Source organism: Delphinapterus leucas, chromosome 15 (assembly GCF_059928025.1).
Source record: "Delphinapterus leucas isolate spDelLeu-1000000601 "Yukka" chromosome 15, BTC_Dleu_Yukka2, whole genome shotgun sequence".
Taxonomy (NCBI): domain Eukaryota; kingdom Metazoa; phylum Chordata; class Mammalia; order Artiodactyla; family Monodontidae; genus Delphinapterus; species Delphinapterus leucas.
In genome coordinates this window covers 47,175,606-47,197,940 of record NC_143143.1, presented here as the reverse complement: position 1 = coordinate 47,197,940, position 22,335 = coordinate 47,175,606, and the positions used below count along the sequence as shown (strand labels likewise).

Sequence of the window (22,335 nt, the reverse complement as noted above, 5' to 3'; positions counted from 1 at the left end):
CCACTTTATAGCATATATCAGTACTTCATTCCTTTTTGTGCATCCAGACTTTTCAGAAATACTTATAAATTAGATGAAAATATATACAACGGAAAGCAAAGGAGTGAATACTGAAATCTGGATGATGGTCATTCTTAGTTATGGGGAAGCAGGAGAGATCAGACGGATAAATTTAAGTTGTTGCACAATTCTAGCTTTTATAGTGGGTTTACTTTTTACTAAAAATAAATAAATAAAAGAAGGTCATGCTGGACCAATGATGAGAGTGTCTTAATCCAGAGATTATAATGAATACACTTATGTGAACTAGAGGTACATAAGAATAAAAGGACAAGTTTAATAAACTTGACTATACCATTTTTGTTCTTCAAAAGACACTCTGAAGAGAGTAAAAAGGAAAGTCACAAACTAGGAAAAGCTATGTGCAAAATATATGGCTGATAAAAGACAAGCCCAAAATATAGGAAGAACTCCAAACAGAGGAAGAACTCCTATGAATCACTAAAACACAGACAAAGAACACTACATAAAAAATGGTCAAAAGACATGAACAGGTATTTCACAGATAAGAAAGCAGGAAAAAAAATATTCTTTTCATTAGTAATTAGGCAAATGCCTGAGCAATCCTTTAAAAACGTAAGTTAGGTCATATCACTTCCATTTCCCACTGCATTTCAAGTAAAAGTTAAAGTCCATCCAGAGGTCTACAAAACCCTTTTTGTGACTTGGGCACCTCTCTGCCCTCACCTTCTATTACTGTCCGCTCCCTGGCTCATTCTGCCTCATTATTCCTGAACAAATCAGAAATGCTTTCCCCTCAGGGCTTTTTGCATTTATTGCTTCCTCTGCCTGAAATGTTCTTTCCCAGGATAACACACAGGGTGCAATGTCTTTCCCATTAGCTCTTTGTACAAATGTCATTTTCTCAATGAAGCCTTCCCTTACTGTCCTTTTTAAATGGCTACCCACTCCCACCCATGAACTTCCTGTTCCCCATCCAGGTTTTATCCTTTTGTTTCTATAGCCCTTAATCATCATCTGATTATTTTACCTATTTATTTGTTTACCAATTCCCTTCATCCCCTCTCCCCCAAAGTATACACACTAAAATGTAAGACCCCACAAAGGCCTGGATCTTTGTCTGTTTTGTTCAGTGCTATCAGAGAAGAGTCTGGCACACAGAGCAGGAACTCAACAAATATTTGAGAGTAATACACAAATTGAAACCATAATGAGATACCATTACTTACATACTCAATTGGCAAAAAATCACCTGACAATATAAATTAATGGTGAGGATAAAGAGCTATGGGAACTCACACTACTGGTTAGAGTAAAATGGTACAAGCACCTGGGAAAACAATTTGGCACGACCTAGTTAAGGTAATTGTGAGCATGTTGTACAACCAAGAAATTCTACACATATCCAAGAAATTCAATATATACCTAGGTGACAAGTCCAAGAATATTCACAAAGACATTGTTTATAATAGCAAAACACCACAATAACCGGCAATAGAACAAATATACTATAATATATCTATAATGGAATTCTATGTAACAGTGAAAATTAACGGACCATGTCTTCATATATGGATTACGAATAACTCTGAAAAACAGAACGTTAACAGCAAAAAGAAACTGACAGAAGAATACACAGAGGACGCTTTTATAAACTTCAAAATTAACAAAACTAAATATAGGCTGTTTAGGGATACATGCATAGGTGGTAAAACTATTGTATAGAAAAGGGGGATGATTAATATGGAATGCAGTTTCATGGTTTCTTCTGATAGAGAAAGGAAGAGGGTGTAAGAGAGGAGTCTCCAAGGTGACCGCATATGTTGGTAATGTTCTTTCTTAAGCTGGGTGCACAGGTGTTCATTTTATTCTTTTCCTTTAAACTGTATACATACATAGAGTTTACTTTTGTATCTAGGCTCTACTTTCCCACAATAAAGTTGTTTTAAAAAAAAAAGGGTAGTAAATGTTCAGTCTTTGACAACTGTGTGCTAAACTAGGTTTCACTGCCTTTAGTCATTTAATCCCCATCAGAACAGTAGGTACCTAAACTCAGATTTTCTGACACAAGCCCTCTATGCTCTTTCCATGATCACAGTAAACTACTAATGCTATCCCAAACTTCATTGTAAGACAGTCCCGATCTATACACTGTTTTTGGAAAATCCACCTGTAAATTGATGGCTTGAAACTTAGGCGTGTCTAATTGTTTTCCTCCCTGGAAGAGGTTCTGACTACAGAAGCTATTAACATAAGGGCATTTTGAGGCTGCAGTACAACCGAAATGTCATTTCTAAATTAATTAAACAAAAAAAATATTTCTTTAATAAAAATGAAAAGAAATGAAAAGCACTTCAACCTCCCTAGCATTTCAATATTTAACGACCTCTTAAGCTAGATTTTTCTTGCTGCAATCTAAGTATTTTCTTCCACATATACTGGGCTGAGTTTATATAAGTAAACTGTAATTCTGACTACTGCTAAAAAGACTTCCCAAATAACTATTAGGAAAGCAGTGTCTTCCCAACCTTTTTCCTATTATGACAGATATAAAAAATAATGCTTGCACAGCACACTGGAGTAAATGGAGGAGGCTACCAGAGAAGGAAACAAAGCTGGGGGCTCTGGTTGGTCTAAAGGCTAAAGGGATCAATACCTGGGGAAATCTGTAATCCACAGGTGGTATGCTAGTTGGGGGTCTCTGAAGTAGAGTACCATTTAAGGTTTACGCCTTTTCTAGTATTTGTAATTAACTCAGAGTTTATTTCATTGGCAGTGTCCTCCACTGCAACACTGAAAAGTTACAGAATGAGAATTAATAGAGAATGAAAGTAACACTGAAAATTAGGACTTCAATATATCCATGGCTTGTTTTATAAGCTAGCACTGTTTCTATTCTTAGGGATTCTCTGTTGACAGAAATCTACTAAAGTAATCTATGATGGGTCAAGCATTCTTTGGGTCCAAAAAGATATCAGAATCTTGGAATACCAACTAACAACACGTACGCCTAAAGCCTGCAGTGTTCAACAGCAAATACGCAAAGCCTTCTGTTGGCTTTTTTTTTTTTAAGACCTTCAGAGCAGCTTATTAATCAGAAGACAGGCTTCTCAGACATTGTCACACGTGTGATCCTGGCCGTAGACCAAACTGTTCCCATACCCTGAGAAGTCTGCTTCTGGTTCGAAATTATGAATCCAAATAAATTACTTAAAAATATTTTAAAATCTATGTTTCCACAGAAAGAAGCAGCAACGGAAACCTAATATGAAATATAATTTATGACAATCTAAGGTGACAATGCTTAGGAAAAGCTTGGTGAAGTCCAAGGCAGACAGATATCCCTAATTTATGCAAGCCAATTCTTATGCCTTCAAAATGCATGCTTCAATTTACCACTGACGCGTATCATTCCAAACAACAAGGGAACCCGCCCAAGTCAAATTATTGGCACTCATCTTTTGACATACATAGGATCAGATTTTCAAGTTTATGACAAATAATTTTACAGATAAAAGTTTTCCATGTCACTGAATGAGTAGATTGAGCTAAGGCTATCTCTTGATAGCTCATTTGATGAGAACTATCCCCCACCCTCAATGAAGATTATCATGAGAGTGGGGAAAGTACTTGTACACTCTCTTCCCCTAGTAGATTACATCAGGCAAACAGTGTCACTGTGTATTGAAAATAATACAGAGCCCCTCCCACACGATACCTGCAGATTCAACCTGCTTAGCTACCAGTTCAATCCACAATATTTTTACCAGCTTTACCTTGGACCTCAAAGTTTTAAATTATCATTGCATTATAGTCAGTGAGCAGTTGTCTACAATGGTCTAACCAAAAGGGCACTGAGAAAGGCTGGCAAATCCTTCAGAGCGCAGGAACATGGCATATGGTCCCAAAGTGGGATTAAGTTTTATATCAAACCAAAGATCTATAGAAAGTACTTATGCCTTTTCCTTTATGTGGCTTCAAACCTTGAGCCAACTGTAGAAACTAGATTTGATTTTGTGTATTTTATCAGCATTTCTGAGGAGCCTTCATAAATTAAAAAGTAAGAAGCTCCTTAGTTAGCACCATGAATTAACAGAACTGTTTCAAGATAAATGATAAGAGGCATGAAGACGTTCTACCCATAGGAATTTATCCCTAAGAAAATTCAATATAAGGTTATTATGTCCTCCATAATAGCAAAACATTAGAAAGAGCCTAAAACATAAATTAGATACACAATGGAATGTGATGCAGGCATTACGATTAAAAGTTTATTTAGAAACATGTAAAAATAAGTATGAGAAATGAAACAAAAAAGGTGAATGCAAAATGGGAGTATAATCAACTACATGTGCCTGTAGAAGATAATGGATAAAAATGAATGTGTAATAGCTAAAACATGGAAGCAACTCAAGTGTCCATCAATGGATGAACTGGATAAGCAAAATGCGGCATATATACATATATATACACACATACATACCATGGAATATTACTCAGCCTTAAGAAGGATGCTACAACACAGATGAACCTTGAGGACATTCTGCTAACTGAAATAAGTCAGTGACAAAAAGACAAATACTGTATGTATGATTCCATTTATATGAGATACTTAGAGGAGCCAAAATCAGAGAGACAGAAAGTAGAATGGTGGTTGCCAGGGGCTGGGGGAGGGGCAATGAAGACTTGTTTAATGGATATAGAGATTCAGTTTTATAAAGATGAAAATGCATATGGAGATGGATGGTTGTGATGGCTGCACAATAGTATGAATGTTCTTAATACCACTGCACTACACACTTGAACATAGTTAAGATGGTAAAGTTTATGTTATGTATATTTTATCACAAAAAAATTGGGAAAAAAACCAAATGTGTTAAAGTAGTATAAGGTTATATGACTTTTCAATCTTAGAAAAAAAAGAACAGCAATAATGAAACTGCTGAAAGTAGTCTGAGTGAATTCTGTCAAAATAACACATGGAACATGTGTGTGAAAAATGACAGTGTGCTAGCCAGGCAGTCAGTATATAGAATGATGATGTGGGACAAGCTCAAATAGAATAGGCAAAAGCTCTGCTTTAAAGACCAAAGAATTCACAACTTCAAACAAATCACCATAGCTGTGGGCTGCGGGAAAACAATACATGAAACACACTCTCTGGTCTTGAACCGATTTTGGGCAGATTGTAAATCTAACGCAAAGTCAAAAAAAGTACTACTGTCTGGAAATAGTAGCTACAGATGCAAACAGTACAACTGACATGACACACAGGCAGAGAGGGAAAGGACCACATTAAGAGAATCAGCCTAGATGCTGGCAACCAGAAGCACTTATTGATTTATGTATTTAATTGGGATCCTAAAACAGCAGACCAATTAACCTAAAACTTCAAAAGGTATGGGAATTTTTAGCACTTTCTGAAACTACTACTATTATAAAAATATCTTCAGTTTTGCTTTAGATCTTTTTTTTTTAAAGCTTCTTGGAAAACTTAAAAAAATTAAATCTTAATACTAACAGAGAAAATTATTGTTAAAATAATCCAGTAACTTCTGAGAAATTTACTGGCAACTCTATGGAGAAAATGTGCTATCTACCACTGTTTTTAGATAACCCTAGCTGCTTCTCATTTTTATCACACATTCCACAAATGATTTAATTTTTCTTTTTTGGGGGGCGGCACAGTAAAAGTTTCAGCTTATTACCGTACAAGGCCCTTATAGTCAACCTGTTAACTGGAAGATTTAAGGAAGGAATGGACACCTAAGTTTTAAAATTCAAGCTGTGTATTAGCTGTGTACAAGTTATGATAGTGCACTGCAAACTGGTTTCCTCCCCATCACCAAAACGTGAAGCAAACTGCAAATTCTTTTTAGCTTATTTTAGTTTTTCATTTAATGCTCTCCTCTACACTGAACTCAAAATTTTAAACATCTGGTTATTTTAAAAGTTCTGACCAAAAACAGTTTTGCGACTATATTTCAAATAATGGATACACTGGCAATAAATGGAAATAAGAGATATAGCCAAAAGTAAATAGTGAACAGGTTTTGAGATGTCTGAAAATTAACATGTTTGAAACCAGGCTGCCTAGCAAAATGAATGCCCAACTGATTCAAAACATTTTATTTCTAAATAAAGAATGAATAACACAATAGCCACAGATACAGGTCATTAATGTCTCTGTGTTTAAGCTTCCCATTGGGTCACTGAATAGAGAAACGGAGATGGAATAAAGATGGAGAAAAAGGAAGTACAAAGGATAAAGATCAGATACCAGAATAAAACAGAACTAGAGCTGTGAAGCGTGGAGGAAAGAGTAAGTAGAGGGAGGAGGAGCTGCGACCCCACCTCTCGCCTCCGTGTGTGGGAGTCAAGAAAGACTCCTCTTGCAAGGTGAGACAGCAAGGGGTCCTTCCTTCTTCTCTGCCTTCCATGTCTCCTTCAAAAGACTAAGAATCCCACAGCTCTGGGTGTTTCCGACAAGATCTGCCCAGACACTGACAGTCTCACCACTAGTACAGCTTTAAGAGGTCAGTATTCATCTCATTATATCCTTTATCTCTATTTAATTCTGTCACCACAAGAAGTCCACAACTTCCAAATCATCCCTTCTCCTAAAAATATGCTGAATATTCCCATTCCCACCCTTCCCCAAAAAGAACATTTCTACACCTTAGTCCATCATAATCAGTCATTAATAGTTATTAACAAAATCCTCTTTATTCATTCCCTTGCTAATTTGAGTCTCACTGAAATCTGGTTCTTCTCTGAGGACACTGTTTCTCCTGCAGCTCTTCTACGTGGTGAATTTTTTTCTCCCACAGTCTGTCCATCTTGCTACTCACTGCCAACTCCAGTCCACTGGCTGGTCTTCCTCCTAAAGTCCCCAACTTTTAGTAACATGTTATCAGACTACATCACCTACTCCCCCGTTACTGCAGAGATCTAATGACTATAGTCACACCCCTCACTTCTTGAACAGCTAAGCTTTGGCTCACTGCCACTCTCTCCAATTCTAGCCCTGTCATAATTCTTGGTGATTCCAATGTCCACAGAGATGACTGTTCCAACACCCTGTGCCTCACAGTTCACTGACTATTATTCCATACTCCCTGTAATCGCAGAAACTCCCCCCATAACTACAACTGTCATTACCCAAACTGCAAACACACCATAATCTTAATTTCAAGTATCCTACTCCTCAACCACTAGCTCCAATCCTTCCATTTTATTCTCTCTAGTACCCCAAGGCTAACAATTCTTTTGTCTCACAGGGACCTACAGTCCATCAATCCTCTGACCTTTCCCCCATCCGTCACCCCAATATACCCTCATTTCCCTCCTAACCCAACATAGATACTACGGTCCATCATTACAATCGCCCCCTCCCCACCTCATCCCTACTCTCAGCTGGTGACTTTACTTCCCATTTCACTAGAAAAATATAAGCAAATAGAAGTGTACCACAAGCTCCCACCACCATTTCTACTCATTACCCTCTGTGACCATATTCCTTCCCTTCTCTCTTGTTACAATGGATGAAATGTCCATGCACATCTACCAAAGGCCAGTTCCTCCACTCGAGCAAAAACATTCCAACTCCTTTTGCCTACTTTAGAATGTAGTTCTCTGCATCATTTTTTCCTGTCTGTGGATCACTCCCAAAAGTAATATAGCATGCTGTTATTTCCTCTCATATTAAAGAAAAATGCTCTCTTGATCTCACTTTCCCTTCCAGTTTCTAGAGGGAGTTCTACTAGCGTAAGTTAGAATGCTAACTAACAAATGTAGAAGAAATGACAGAAACAGAAAATCAATATTTTGCAACTAACAATATAATAACTGATTCAAGCAAGGATCTATAAATCTATAAAAATCTATAACATCACCAAGTAAAATGTTGGGGAACAGGATATTCACACACTGCACAAATTACCTATCAGTTACAAAAGAAAAAGTGGAGCTTTATGATGGAAAAATCAGTAGGACACCACCTTAACTGAGTGAGCAAAGTTAACAGCACAAAAAATGGGACAAACTGACATTATGTGCCTCCTGATGTGAAGCAATGGGAAGTATACAACATCATTCATGGAAAATTCTTGCCAAAAACTTTTCAGCTGAATTGTGAGGAAACAATCAGACAAATCCATATTGTGGGTATTCTATAAGTCAACTACTGTAGACACTTTAAAACTGACTGATCCTGGATTAGGAAAAAACACTGTAAAGAATATTACTGGAATGAGTGAGAAATTTGACTACTATTTTAACGATATTAAATTCCCTTAGTGTGATAAAAGTGTCATGCTTATGTAGAAGAATGTCTTTGTGTTTGGAAGTTACATGTCGAAGTATTTTTTTAAGGATGAAGTGTGATGATGCCTGCAACTTCCCAATCGTCAAATATTTTAGAAAAAAGAGTTGTCTCTCCTAACTGTCTCCAATTCCACACTCCTCATTCTCTCCTAACCCCATTAAGCTCATCCTCCCCATTCTACCAAAACTCTTCAATGGTCTCTACATTGCTAAATCCCATGGTTTTTCTTAGTCTGTATTTTACTGACCCATCTTCTCACTGAAATGCATTCTTCACTTGGGCACCTGGATACCCCACAACCCTGAATTTCCTCCTTTGCTTCAGGTAGCTTCTTCCCAGCTGCCTCTGGATGGTCCCTGCTCAACTCTCCTCAACCTCTAAATGCTGGAGTACTCCAAGTGATCAATTTTTGAACCTCTTTTCTTTTCTACCTACAATCACTCCATTGGTGCTCTTTACTTACAGAGATCTGTACAATGAAGATTCTCTAATTTATATCTCCAGTCTTGACGTCTTCCCTGAACTTTAAACTGGATATCCAACTATCTCCTTGGCATGTCTATTTCAATATATAATAGGCATCTTACATGTGACGAAGAGAATTTCTGAAGTTCCCTTGAAAACCTGTCCAACCCACAATCTTTATTATCTCAGGATTATTACAATAGCCTCTTGACTGATCTCCCCAATTTTGTCCCTCCCTGCCACTTTAATCTACTCTCAAGTAGAGCAGCCAGATTGGTCCTGTTAAAAATAAGTCAGCTCCTCTTTTTATTGTATCTATGGGATGATGGATGCTAACTAAACGTATTGCAGTAATCATTTTACAATATATGTAAGTCAAACTATTATGCTGTACACCTTAATCATATATAGTAACATGTCAATTATATGTCAATAAAACTGGAAAAATACCAAGTCAGATCTTATTGCTCCTCAGCTTAAATACTCCAATGGTTTCTCATCTCACTCAGAGATGTTCAAGCCCTTAAAATGGTCTGCAAGACCCTCATGATCTGGCCCCCTTACCTCTCTGACATCATCCATTATTCTCTCCTTCACTCACTCACTGTGGTCACACTGTTCTCTGTGCTGCTCCTCAAACACACTAGATAAGCCACAGCTTCAAGGCCACTCACTTGCTATCCCCTCTGCTCGCACAATCTCCTTTGCATGGCTCACCCCCGACCTCCACTTCCTTTAGTCTCTGCTCAAATATCTTTCTTACTAAAGACTTATCTGTCTCCCCTTAACCAGAAATATAAGCTTTATGAGGTCAAGGATTTGTATGTTTTGCTCACATGGTGTCTAGAGTTCTTGGCATATGCTCAATATTTGAAGGAAAGTTCAGGCACTGCAGGACGATGAGTAGAAAAAAGACCAGACATCCTTTTCACCTGTGTCTATTAATCAGGAGATAACTAAGAAAAAGAGGACTTTTATCATATCTAATTTCCTTTAAGATTATAGACAAAGAAACATGTCATTATCTGTTCATATTCTGGATGAAATTTCAAAGATTAAAATACACGGCTTGCAGTATCTACAACAAAAAATTATTATCACATAAATTATTAGGGGAGGTTATTTAATATATGAGATAAAACTCATTATGCTTTATTTATATGTATATTACAAATTCCCTAATGAAGCACATTCATCGATAAAGTCTCAATATGCTAATTACATGTGTTACTTTCTCTACTCATCAAAATGAGTCAGGCAGGATACCTTATTAGCAACACATTGAGATGGGCAATGTTACTCCACATCAAAACAATGAATTACAAAGTTCCTTAAAAATCTTAAAATTCAACATTTTTAATCATTTATAATCTCAATTAATAACGCTGTATTATCACACCTACATGAGAAACTAAAACATCAAGAGAAAGAGTAGTTCACTCCAGTTGTTACACCCATGTACCTGTTATCTGCCTCCCTTAACACTTACCCTCGAAGAATTAAACTCCTAATGTTACTACACTGTATAATCCAATGTGAAAAGATAGGAAGTTTAAACAGTCTAAACTAAAATTTCTTTCAAGCCACGCCAAGTGCAGCAACTGTTAGTGATTATTAAGAGTACTTATTTTTCTGCAGTTTAATATTTTGGAAATTCAAGCCACAGAAAAACTGATGCATGATATACTATAATCTCATACTGACACTCTGTGGTTTACTGAAGTATAACATCAAAAAAGTCCTGCGGTTCAGGGTAATTGTTACTGGGAACATACATTTCTTAAGACACAAATTCAACAAAATACACGTGTGACAGGAATAGTACTGTGTAGCTTACAAAGTACTCTATAATATCTCAAATTAAGCAAGAAAGGTATTATTAGTCCCACTTTCCAAATAAGTAAACTGAGATCCTGAAAGAGTAGTTCATTTTTCTCACTTAACATGTCTAGTATGTAAAAGACCCTTTACATTTACATACACAAAGAAAATGCACGCACGCACTTGTGTGCACATCCATACCAAAGATTCACAGGGTAATAATACCCCATACGGGGCCTTCAAAAATACTATGGTTAAAGACTTTAAAAAATGCATTATATAGCAAAATATCAACTTTCCTTCATTCATCTAAGAGTAAAAATTACACAGCGAATGTTGATGATAATTCCATGAAACTGGCACTTTCATCATTGTTGAAGGCATTAAAAACCGGTACAACCCTTTTGGAAAGCAATTTGGCAGTAATCTCAAGACACAAAAAGTGTCTGTGTCCTTTCCTAGTAATTCCATTTCTGGGAAGCTAGCCTACGAAAATAATTTAAAATATGGAAAAAGCTATAGATTATTTATAACATTCTAGATGTTTGGCATCTGAGATTTTAAATTTGAGGCTTGGACACTGGTAGTTTTAACAGCTTGTGAGAGAACCACAGGTTGATCCATAGCATATGTAAAGCGGCTCTGTGAGTGAGGAAGTCATGTTACTAACTGATGAGTGAGGCTGACTGCCAGCATTAGCTTCTCCTTGTGGTCTCTACAAGTTCTCACATGCACAGACGTTTCTAAAATGGGGTGGGTGGGTGGGAATAAGCATCTTTGTTAAAAAATTGTTTTTATAAGTAAAAGGCCCTAAAATAGCAAGCCTATTACTTGGCTGGTGATAAAAGTGAAGAGATCTAAGGAAGTACTGATATTTGTGGGTTTGGGAATGGTAACAGCCTTAGATCAAATTTCTTTTCAATGCCATGGGCCTATTGTAATGAAAGATCAGAAACATGACTAAATATTCAACAATAGAAAAATGATAAATTAAACCACAATCTACCTGATCACTCAGTGGCTGAATAAGGTAATGGAATTACAGATGCTAATTTTTCATTTTACATTTTCAAAATATTTTATATGACATTAATATCACATCCACAAATAGCAAAGTCAAGATAAAAATGTACTGCTAAATATAAAAGGGAACAGTTGCTAATTCATCACATGAGATCAGCATTACCCTGATACCAAAAGCTAATTAAGGACATTTCAAGAAACGAAAACTATAGACAAATATTCCTCATTAACACAGGTTCAAAAATCTTTTATGAAACATTACTAAACTGAGTCCAGGAATATAAAAAAAGTACAATGAACCATGACTAAGTGAGGTTTATCCTAGGAAAACTGTACTGCTTAAATCTTCCTATGTATCACTTTTTGGTATTTGCACTACATAACTGTACTAATAAAGACAAAGGTTAGATCTGGCCCACTCAATATAGCTCTAAAATATTTAATATAAAACTCTGCAATCAACTTTATTTTAAATCTTCTTTCTCAAATAGTCACCTGAATACCTCAATTTAAAATATGTTCATTTAAAATATCTTCATTCAATAAGCTCATTCTAAGATTAGAATTAAGCTACAATTACAACATACTTGACTAAAAGACAAAATTCAACATTTCTTGGAATCATAAATCCAAGGACCTCATATAAAAAAATTTCTTCACACATCTCTGAGTGGTATGGTTGTATTGCCTTATTGTGAGACTTACTGACAAAGGACACTCAACTCCTTAAAGCAGCCTCTGTGCTCTTCTGATGAACAATCCTAATGATATAGAGAATTCCTCTTTACCTTACACTGAAATCTACTTTCCTTCAACTTTTATCCACTGGTAAAAGCACTGACTTCTGAGGTAGTATGTGAGATTAAGTCTCTGTTTACATACTCAGCCTCCAAGTACTTGAAAATAACTATTAAGTCACTTTTTAGACTTTTCCTCTCCAGGCTAAATTAATTGAGTTCTCTCAACCACTGTTCATAGGATAACACTACTAAACTTCATTTTTTCTTACCACCACTTCCTGCAAAAGCCAAACATTTAAAACAAATGCGTTATAACATAGCACTATGTTCCTATAGAAATAGGCAGAAGATATGTGTATATCCTAATAAATTTACTGCAAGAGTCAATCAATCCTCAAATATCAAAATATCCTAGTTTCCGCCCCCTCAAATAAAAACAACCTAACAGATATTTTACTCTCAGTGCAAAAACATACTAGTGTAAGAAACAGAAGTAACTGAATATAGAACAGTTAATGCAATGGTGCTATAAGTAGTATTTTTTCATCTAGAGACGAATTGAAGCTAAAAGAATTGAATCCTTGTCAAAAACTATACCTACCTTTAAAAGATATACATATATGTAAAAAGCAGTAATTTGCAAAAAAAACCCCACATTATTTGCAAAGGTACATGCTGATTTGCCCAGGATGGTTAAGAAAAAATGCATATGCTAGAAAACAACCCTCCTTTATCCTAGCTTTCTCTTTGTTTAGCTTTGACATGGTTTTAATGTTATTGTACTAGTATTGGGTTATTGAACTCTTCAAGGCAGTTATAAAAACCACTTACGATGCTATACTTCTTTGTTCAAAAATACTCAAACATTGCACAATTGAGACGGAAAACTATGTATTACATATTTTGTGTTAGTGAAACCTCACTAATTAAAGTCTAGTAGCAGTTACTGGAGAAAAGTCCACTTATTAATAACATATTTTGAAAAAAAGTTCAATGACTTTAGAATACATGGTGCCTGGATTCAAATTTCTATAACCTGAGAATACTGGAATCAAACCTAGGAAAGGTCTACTTTTATAAATGGATAATTTGTAGTTAGTAAATTAAAGAGACAAAGAATAAGCCACAGGAGTAGAAAACGCTGGTGCTAAAGTGAATTAAATCATGCATGCAGATATCATGTTATCTTCCTCACCAAAACACTCCTTGAAAATGTGATTTTTTAAAGTTTATGTTTCCAAAGAGTTGATCTTCTTTTCTTTTATATCCAACATCCCCAAACGAAGGAAAACAAGTGAACATTTAGTTAGTATCTAATTCTTACCTGGAACCCACTTAATTTCCATTTCCATATCATTTTCTTTGCCTTTCTTTTCTTTTTCTTGAATAACTTGCAAGAGCTGCCTATATTTAGCAATTTGTTCTTCATCATCCTTCTGGCTTCTTTTTGTTTTCCCACCTTCTTCTACACTGACTCCATCATCACCTAACAAAAAGATCAATTTCATTTAATACACAGAAATAATTTACTTCTAACTTCAGTGTTTAATCTCAGTCACTGCAGCACCCTTCTAAACAATGTCAGATACACTATAACAATAGAATATCAAAATCAGACTTAAATTTCTTAATACAAAATGAGTTAAATGACTTAGGTCTTGTTTATGATAAAAATCAGTTGCAATATAAGTTAGCATGGTCACAATATTACACTTGGGAATCTCTTTTTATTAAAATTCATATTTCAAAATAATCCTGTAGTCATGTAACATCCTTAGACTTTTCCACCCTACAAGCAAGATAGCAGGGATGGAACTTTTTTCCTCTTTATGTCTCCCACCATCCAACAGTGTGGCTTTAAAATGTATGGTCAATAAAAGGAGCCTGAATAGTGTTGAGATGCATCTGATAAATGGATTTAGCCATTCATGCTGATGATACAGATAAAGGAAGTTGCCTGTAATCCAAAACAAAGAATAATGTGTCCTTTCCATTTGATAGTGAGCAAGCATGCTTACTCTCAGGATCTCATTAATACATTAAGAATAAAAATGAATAAATTAGAAGTCTGTGCAATTAATTTCCTCATGTGGAAAATATTCACGTTTACATTTCCTAATTTCATAAAAATAATTATAATACAACAGAACAGTATAAAATTCATGGGCAAAAAATACGAAAGAAAACTAACACATGAAAAGTTTGTTTGCTCTATATTTCCACTGTAATTCTCCAAGTCAAAAACAGAAATTAAGAACCTGAGTTTTAATGCAAAACATACTTACTGAATTGACTAAATGTCCCCAGTATAGGAAAATTTAGAAGTAGCATACAGAAGACCCTCCCTTCTATGAGCTACGGCTAACTGGTCACTAAATATGTCTGACATTATTAAGCATTCAGCTGTGAAACATCAATGTTAACAGACTGTCCTTACATTTTCAAAAAGGTGATGTGAAAAAAATTGGTTAAGTAAATGTTTTTATAGTTTTTTTCTCTAAATGAATAAAAAATAGTCCACGACATTCTTTCCATCCTATCACACTTTTACATTTTCACTCAAACAGCTGAAATTCATTTTTTTCCTGTTTGTGCTTTGTGCCACAATAATAATGTTGGATGGAATTCTGTCATGTATCCCGTAATTCAATGGATAAAACATCAGGAACACATTAACAAAATGGCAATGTATTTCTTTCTATTAAAAGCTTACTTCTGAAAATATAATTAGAAGCAAGCTCCTTCCAGGTTGAAATTTTAGTGGTAAGTCTCTGATGGCCTACTTTAAATTGATTTTTTTCCAGTACTAAAATTTTACTTTCTGAAACTCTAAAATGTGGGTTAACTCATGGAAGTCTGTTTTTTCCCAATTCAAGGACAAAGCTTTGTGAAAGCCTTAATAATATAAAAGGCGAAAAAAATTAACTGTAAATGTAAGAAACCCTGGTATAATCTCTTATAAACTACAACAGGAACATACAGTAACTCTAAGGCATTCAAATATACTAAATGTATCTATCAGAGGTACTAAACTATAGATTAAAGTGACTTCGCAATTAATTAAAATACTGAAGAAAAATTAAAATGCATGCTTTAAAAAAGTTAATTAGTATATTTCAAACAAAAAGCCATTAATCCTTAAAGTTTTAAAGGTAAAGACATATGACATGAGGTAGTATGCTAAGACTTTACATATATTATCTCAATTTTTCCAACCATGAGCAGGTACTATTATGATCCTCATTTCATACCTTTGGAAAGAAAAGGCTTGAGGGCTAAGAAAACCTAACCTAAGTAACTTCACTATGTGGTGAAGTCAGGATTTGAATCAGCAAAGCCCAAGACCTTAACAAGAATATATTGACAAATTAATGGTTATCTTCCCATAATATTTACTGCCCTAATGTATTCAATAATGTCATTTCAAAATCTAGTTAAGTTCTCCCAAAGCAAACAAAGAAAACCTATTTGAAAAACTTGTATTCAATCCTCTTAAGAATACACAGAATGATCTTTTTTCCTTTATCTTAGAGCTGCTACTAAAGAAAAACTATCCAGAATTTTCAGAAAAGTGTTAAATGACCATACAGGTATATAAATAAAAGAAAATGCAGATAAATTAGTGTATCTATGGGGGTAAAAAATGTAAAGGCTATTTGAGAAAGACTCAGCTGTTCTGTATACACTAAAAATAACATGGTCACTCAACTGTTTGGAATGCCAAAGAAATTAACAAGCAACAGCCATCAAGGCCTTAAATGTGAAGGCTTTTGTGTCCATATAACTACCACTGCAAATCATATACTTTTTCAAAGACTATTAGATACCTAAGAAATTATGTGGTTTTATTAATATGAGATTTCTGAACAAAGAAACTGGAATGATTAAACATGATTCTCCATTCCATGCGTAAACAGAGCTCAAGAGTAATACTTTATGAAAAACTTAGATCAGTGAAGCAGTATCTTCAATAGCCTAAAATCATAGGATCTTAAGAAAGTTAAGGTTTAATGGTCCTATGATAATACTAAGGAAGCATTTTAGGATTTATTTAATTTCACATTTATAAAATTGTAAATTATAAAAACAATATATATGCAAAAGAAAAACCAAAAGGACAGGTATGAAAAATGTCAGGCTATAAATAAAAGTAAGAATATTCACTCCTGCTAATTTAAAATACTTTATGTTTAACTTTTATGGTTCTTCATTTGCTGTCAGCACATAATTCTATCTTACTCATAATTGTGCATGGTTGAGAATTCATCTAATAAACAAAAATGAAAGTGTGAAGATATCTGGGAGAGAGTATCAACCAAAAACTAATAAGAAATTACAATCAAGCAACCAAATTTCCAAACAGAGCCAGATCCAATATAAGGGAAAAGGGGTTTTTTGGCCCTATTTTTAAAAATTGAGCTATTTTAAGCAAACAACATACATAATTTTAAAATACACCATCGATCATTTTAATCGTCAAAAAAATTTTTAGATAAAGATATAGACAATCTGAGAACTTCTGCTTCCATTAATGGGAAGCTAGGTACACTTCAGACCAACCATTTTACTGAGGACATCAAGCTGGATGAAGTGTTTAAAAAAATCTTTTTAAAAGATTCAGAGGGATTTAAAAAAGAAAAAAAGAAAACTTCAAAGAACTGACAAATTAGTGAAGAATTACCAAGTCAAAATCAAGGAGAAGATGGTGATCAGAGAGATGACCCCAGTGTTCAAGACCTATTTGCCCTGAGTGCATGTACTGATCTACCAAAGAAACAGCTGTGAGACTAACCTACAGTTCTGGCAGCCTGGCAGGCTAAGAAGACAAAAGTTAAAGAACCAGCTGGTACCCCCACATTTGGGTCCCACAGTAGGGACCCAAAAGGATATACTCGAGGGCAAGGGTCAACCAGAAGTAAACTAGCTCTCACACAGACTTGCATTGCCCACTAGGTCCAGGGAACCTCAAGTCTTAAAATTTGGAGTGATGTGGTTCCAGAATGACCAGAGTAAATGAAAGTCCTCTCTGATGAGACACACTCACCTCAAATATCAAACCGGCACAAAAAGTTAACCAGGCATACAAGTGAACAGGAGAAGTATCTTGTAAAGTAACAGAAATCAACTCCAAAAGATTTGAAATAAATACTGAAATTATCAGACATACACTACAAAAACATGTTTCCTCTGTTTACAGAAATAAAAGAAGGCACTGAAAATAACTGCAATGAGTAAAAAACATTAAAAAGTTGATACTGCTGACCTGAAAAATAGTCAAACTGGACTTTTACAAGTAAAAAAATATAATAATCAAAATTAACTCAATGAACAGTCCATCAGCAGATTCAACACTGCTGAAAAGAGAATTAGTGGACTGGAAGATAGGTAAGAAAAAATATTCAGAAAGCAACACAGAAATACAATAGATTAAAAATACAGGAGAGAAACAACACGGAAGTTACAGTGAAACAATCTAACATATATTTAATTGGAGTCCCAGAGGAGAGGGGAGAAGAAATACCTGAACAGATAATGGCTGAGAATATTCCAAAACTGATGAAAGATACCATGCCACAAATGCAAGAAACCCAACCAACCCCAAGCACAATAAATTAAAAAAATCTATTCTTAGTTCATATTAAAACTGCAGAAAAACAAAAAGGAAGAGAAAACTTTAAAAGCAGTCAACGAATAAAATCCAGGCAACCTTCAAAAGACTGAAAAAAGTAGACTGACGGCTGACTTCTCAAAAACAACAATGAAGCCAGAAGCCAGCAGGATATTATCCTCAATGTGGAGACAGGAGGACTGTCCACCTAGAATTTTTTTACCAGTGAAGATATCTTCACAAATAAGGCAAGAAGGAAATTTTTAGAGTAAACTAAAATTCAAGAACTTGACACCAGTAGATACTACTGGAAATTATCAAAGATATACTTAGGGCAGAAGGAAAATGATCCCAGACAGAAGTATGAGATTTAGGAAAGAACAAGGAGCAAAAGTAGTATGGAAAATGTGGGTAAATTTAAACAAAAGAGTAATATTAATGTCCTATGGGACTTAAGAATTACAATATACAGAATAGCATAAAAGTTGTTTTAAGATTCCTTATATTCTCTAGGAGGGTAAAAATATTAATTAGCATTAAACTTTAATAAGGACACAAGTCATGATTTCTAGGATAATCACTAAATGGACAGAAAGAGTCTACTTTGTAAACTAATTGAGCAGAAAAATGGAATGTAAAAAATAATCCAAAAGAAGTTCTTAGTTTAAAAAGGGGTGGGTAATAAAGCATTTTACTAGTTTAAGTGATTGCATTACTACAACAATCATGACTAGTCTAAAAGGCCAGACTTTTTTTGTGAGGTCAGGGTTTCAAAGAGTTTTTGGTTAAAGAAATTCAGGCTAAGAAAATACCTTTAAACAAAAAATTTCAATTACTATCTAAAGGTGTATATAATACTGTGTATGTGAGCTTGCTTCACAGACAGTTTGAAGATTAGTTTGATATTCCCTTTTAAGCTACTGTCAAACTTATTTCCATTAGTAAGTCTAGATTAGGTATCCAAATGCTTACAAATGTAGAACACCAAAAGATGAACAGTACCTTGTAGCTCCTCTTCTATCTCTTCTTCATCTTCACTAGAGGAAGCTAAGTAGGCTTGAAAATCCATGTCCAAAAGCTCTTCCTTTTTAAACTTCCTGTTGAGTGTTGTAATTCTTTCATGATCTGTCTCATCCCAAGTGATCTCCACCTTTCACCAATGAATAAGAAAAAAACAACAAATAAAATAAAAATGGAAATGTCAGCAACCCAAACTTGTTAAAGAATATTTATCGTTAATTTGTATGTTTAACAGTAAACTAAAAAAGTTAAGACGTGCTAAAACAAATAATAAATAACATGCTTAATGAAAAGTTTTCTACCTGTGGAAAGGGAACCATTTCAATTAACCTGTGCCTTCATCCTCCTAACTCTTTACTATATGCAAGGTACTCTATTATTTGGAGTAAAAATTCATCAGTGTATGGACTGATTGTGGTGAAAAGAAACAAGAAAATGCACTAGTGAAAAAGTAACATTATTATGAATGAGTCAAGACATGTTTTTCACCTGGAGTTCTAGGCATTTCAGGAGGTCTACAAACTGTCTGAAATTTGCTGATAAAGCTTTCAACACAACCTCAGTGTGGTTCATTTTCCAAAAGAGATTAAGAGCCACTGATGAAAAAGGCATCTATTTGTTGGAAGTACAGTAAACCCCCACAACACAGGAATTCATCTATAACATCATCGATCTTGTGATTGGCTCCTGTCTTCTATGTAGCCCCCATTCTCAGAGTCCAGTTAGAGGTTTAATCTTCATCATAGGGCAGGTCCCACATCCTTGCTGTTTTTCCCCCTCAGGCTAATCTTTCCAGTTCAGGACAACAAAATGGGCACCAAGAGATCCAATCCTTAAAACAGTTGCCATTGTCAGAGAAATTCCAGCTAGTCACCATTCAGAATTATTCTTATTCTGATAATTAAGACTGAGCTGATAACCACAAAACCACTGATGGAACTGGAACAGATGTGGATGATACAGCCAGACCATAGGAACTCCAGACTGGCTGGCTGGATAGGCTTGCCCATTTTTCAGTCTTGAAAATAACATGATCCTACATTTTATGTGACTGAATCTTTTAGACTTCACTTATTGCATACTGGTGGGGTTTCCCTGTACTCAGTAACTAATTAAGGCCACACAGTACCCACAGGCTGCAGGTGAGATACAGCAGCTCTCTTTCTGCCACCAGCCTATCCTCAGAAGAGCACAGTGGCTTGTCACAAAAAAGGCAATGAGAAGCCTGTATGGCTGCTGCAGAGTCCAGCTGTGGATAGAAGGTATATGGAGTAGAAGAGCAGAGAAACTAGGCAGCTAAGTAACAAACTAATTCAATAAAAATCTTTTGGCTGTTCATTATTAAGCATTAATGTGACATCTAGTAGTCCTGAATTATTCTACTTCAATTGTTTTTAGAATTTTGGATCATATCTGCAGAAAAAATGTGTTTCTATTTTAAATTTCCACTGGTTTTAACTGTGATTTGAAGTAATCTGTTACCTCCTTACCCCTACTCCCTAGGATATTAATAACTAACATATTACTTATTAAAGAATCTAGTTAAGTAACACTCTATGGGAAAGACAGAAGAGAAAAAAGAAACATTTGCAGGTAATTGACTCAGGCTTAAAGGCATAACAAAAATTTGAAAATAGGTTCCAACACATGTGGGAGATAAAAATGCAAATACACCTGTGTTTGATTTCTATTTGTACTTATGCTTTAAAATTTTGAATCCTTTCCATTTCTAAAGATGCTGTAAGTAAATAACTCTTTATTTAAAAAAATTGAGTCCAGCTATATATTTTCTAAAGTTGAGAAATACCGTTGATGTTCCCATTGCAGCAGATGTGAAATATCTTGGCTTATATGCTGTTAAATCCACTTCTGAGGCTACATCCTTGGGCTCATCATCAAAAGTAATATCATCTGGTATAAACCTAAGAAACAAAGAAAAAAATAAATTTATTTAAACATATACTGCAGTGATAAACAACCAGAGTTTAGATTCTCTTCTAATTAGGTATAGTGTATACATACACACCATACAAGAGATTCTACAGAACACACATGTAGATGAAGCAAACAATGTTAGAAATAACCTTGGCACAAAATTTCTGAAATTCCTAAGCTATAAATCTGTAATTCCCCCAAATTTGAGTGAAGTCTGTGTAGGCAGAAACCCTGCATTAGGAGTCAGTTAATATGAGTCAGGTGTAAACACACATGGGTCCCTCATGTTTCAAAAAGACCTAGATTCCTGATAGCTCAGTCATTGGCTTCCTATATGATATTCTGAAGATCAAATAGAATTATTAATGGGTAAGTGCTCTGAATATAAAGTATCATACATATGAGGTGTCACTGAAAATAAGGAAAAGCTTAAGGTTGATTCTTGAAGACTAAAAAAATCTTAACAATTTTATAATTTTTTTCACAAATAAATAGCTGTTAAATGTAAATCAGTCACTGTAATTGTTTGACAATTCTTAGGCATCAGGCTAAGGAGTGGGAGGAAAAAAGCAAAGAGAAATGATTCATGGTTATTATATTTAGGTTTTGTCATTTATATAGGAGATTTTATTTCCACACATGAAAAAGCACCTGCTGTATGTTGCATCAAAAATGATTTTTGAGGGGAGGAATGAATAATTAAGGTTCATTAGGTCTACATCAGTGGTCCCCAACCTTTTTGGCACCAGGGACCGGTTTCGTGGAAGACAATTTTTCCACGGACGGGGGGTGAGGGTGGGGTGTTAGGCTTAGGGCAGTAACGCAAGCGATAGGGAGCAATGGGGAGCAGCAGATGAAGCTTTGCTTGCTCGCCTGCCGCTCACCTCCTACTGTGCAGCCTGGCTCCTAACAGGCTGTGGACCAGTACCAGCCTGCGGCCCAGGGATTGGGAACCCCTGCCCTAGATAATAGGATGGCAGCAGAAAATTCAATTTTCTTTTATAAAATTATATATGACAAAATAAAACAGGGAATATAAGTTTCTCCATGGTCATTGATCTTATTTTCTAGGTACTGCCAGAGCTTATTCTAATACTGCATAAAAATGTCCCAAAAAGGAAACAGAAAGAATAAAATGATCCTGAAAAGAACATGAGAACATGAACTCATGATACGCAGAGTTTGACATTCTAACAAATGTTTGGTAACTACTATTTATATATCCAAAACAAGTACCTCCTTTTGAAACTGTTAACAGAAAAGAGAAGGAAATGTCTTGTTTGATGAGATATGCCCTTCATGCTATATACTTAAGCAGGCTAAACTCTTACCCTAAATTATCAATACAAAAAATTTTACTTGTGGGCTTCCCTGGT

At 35.2% G+C, this 22,335-nt stretch overlaps 1 protein-coding gene across 2 annotated transcripts in view; it reads right to left on the bottom strand.

Annotated features, from left to right (window-relative positions):
- The window catches only part of ESF1 (ESF1 nucleolar pre-rRNA processing protein), a 59,194-nt gene that overhangs the window by 24,255 nt on the left and 12,604 nt on the right, over window positions 1-22,335 (bottom strand). For both annotated transcript variants that reach the window (XM_022594132.3, XM_030763576.2), the window contains exons 7-9: window positions 20,832-20,946; window positions 19,007-19,154; window positions 13,721-13,882 (exon numbers count right to left, since the gene is read on the bottom strand). In XM_022594132.3, coding sequence (XP_022449840.1) covers window positions 13,721-13,882; window positions 19,007-19,154; window positions 20,832-20,946 — 425 coding nt within the window. The remainder of the gene's footprint in view (window positions 1-13,720; window positions 13,883-19,006; window positions 19,155-20,831; window positions 20,947-22,335) is intronic.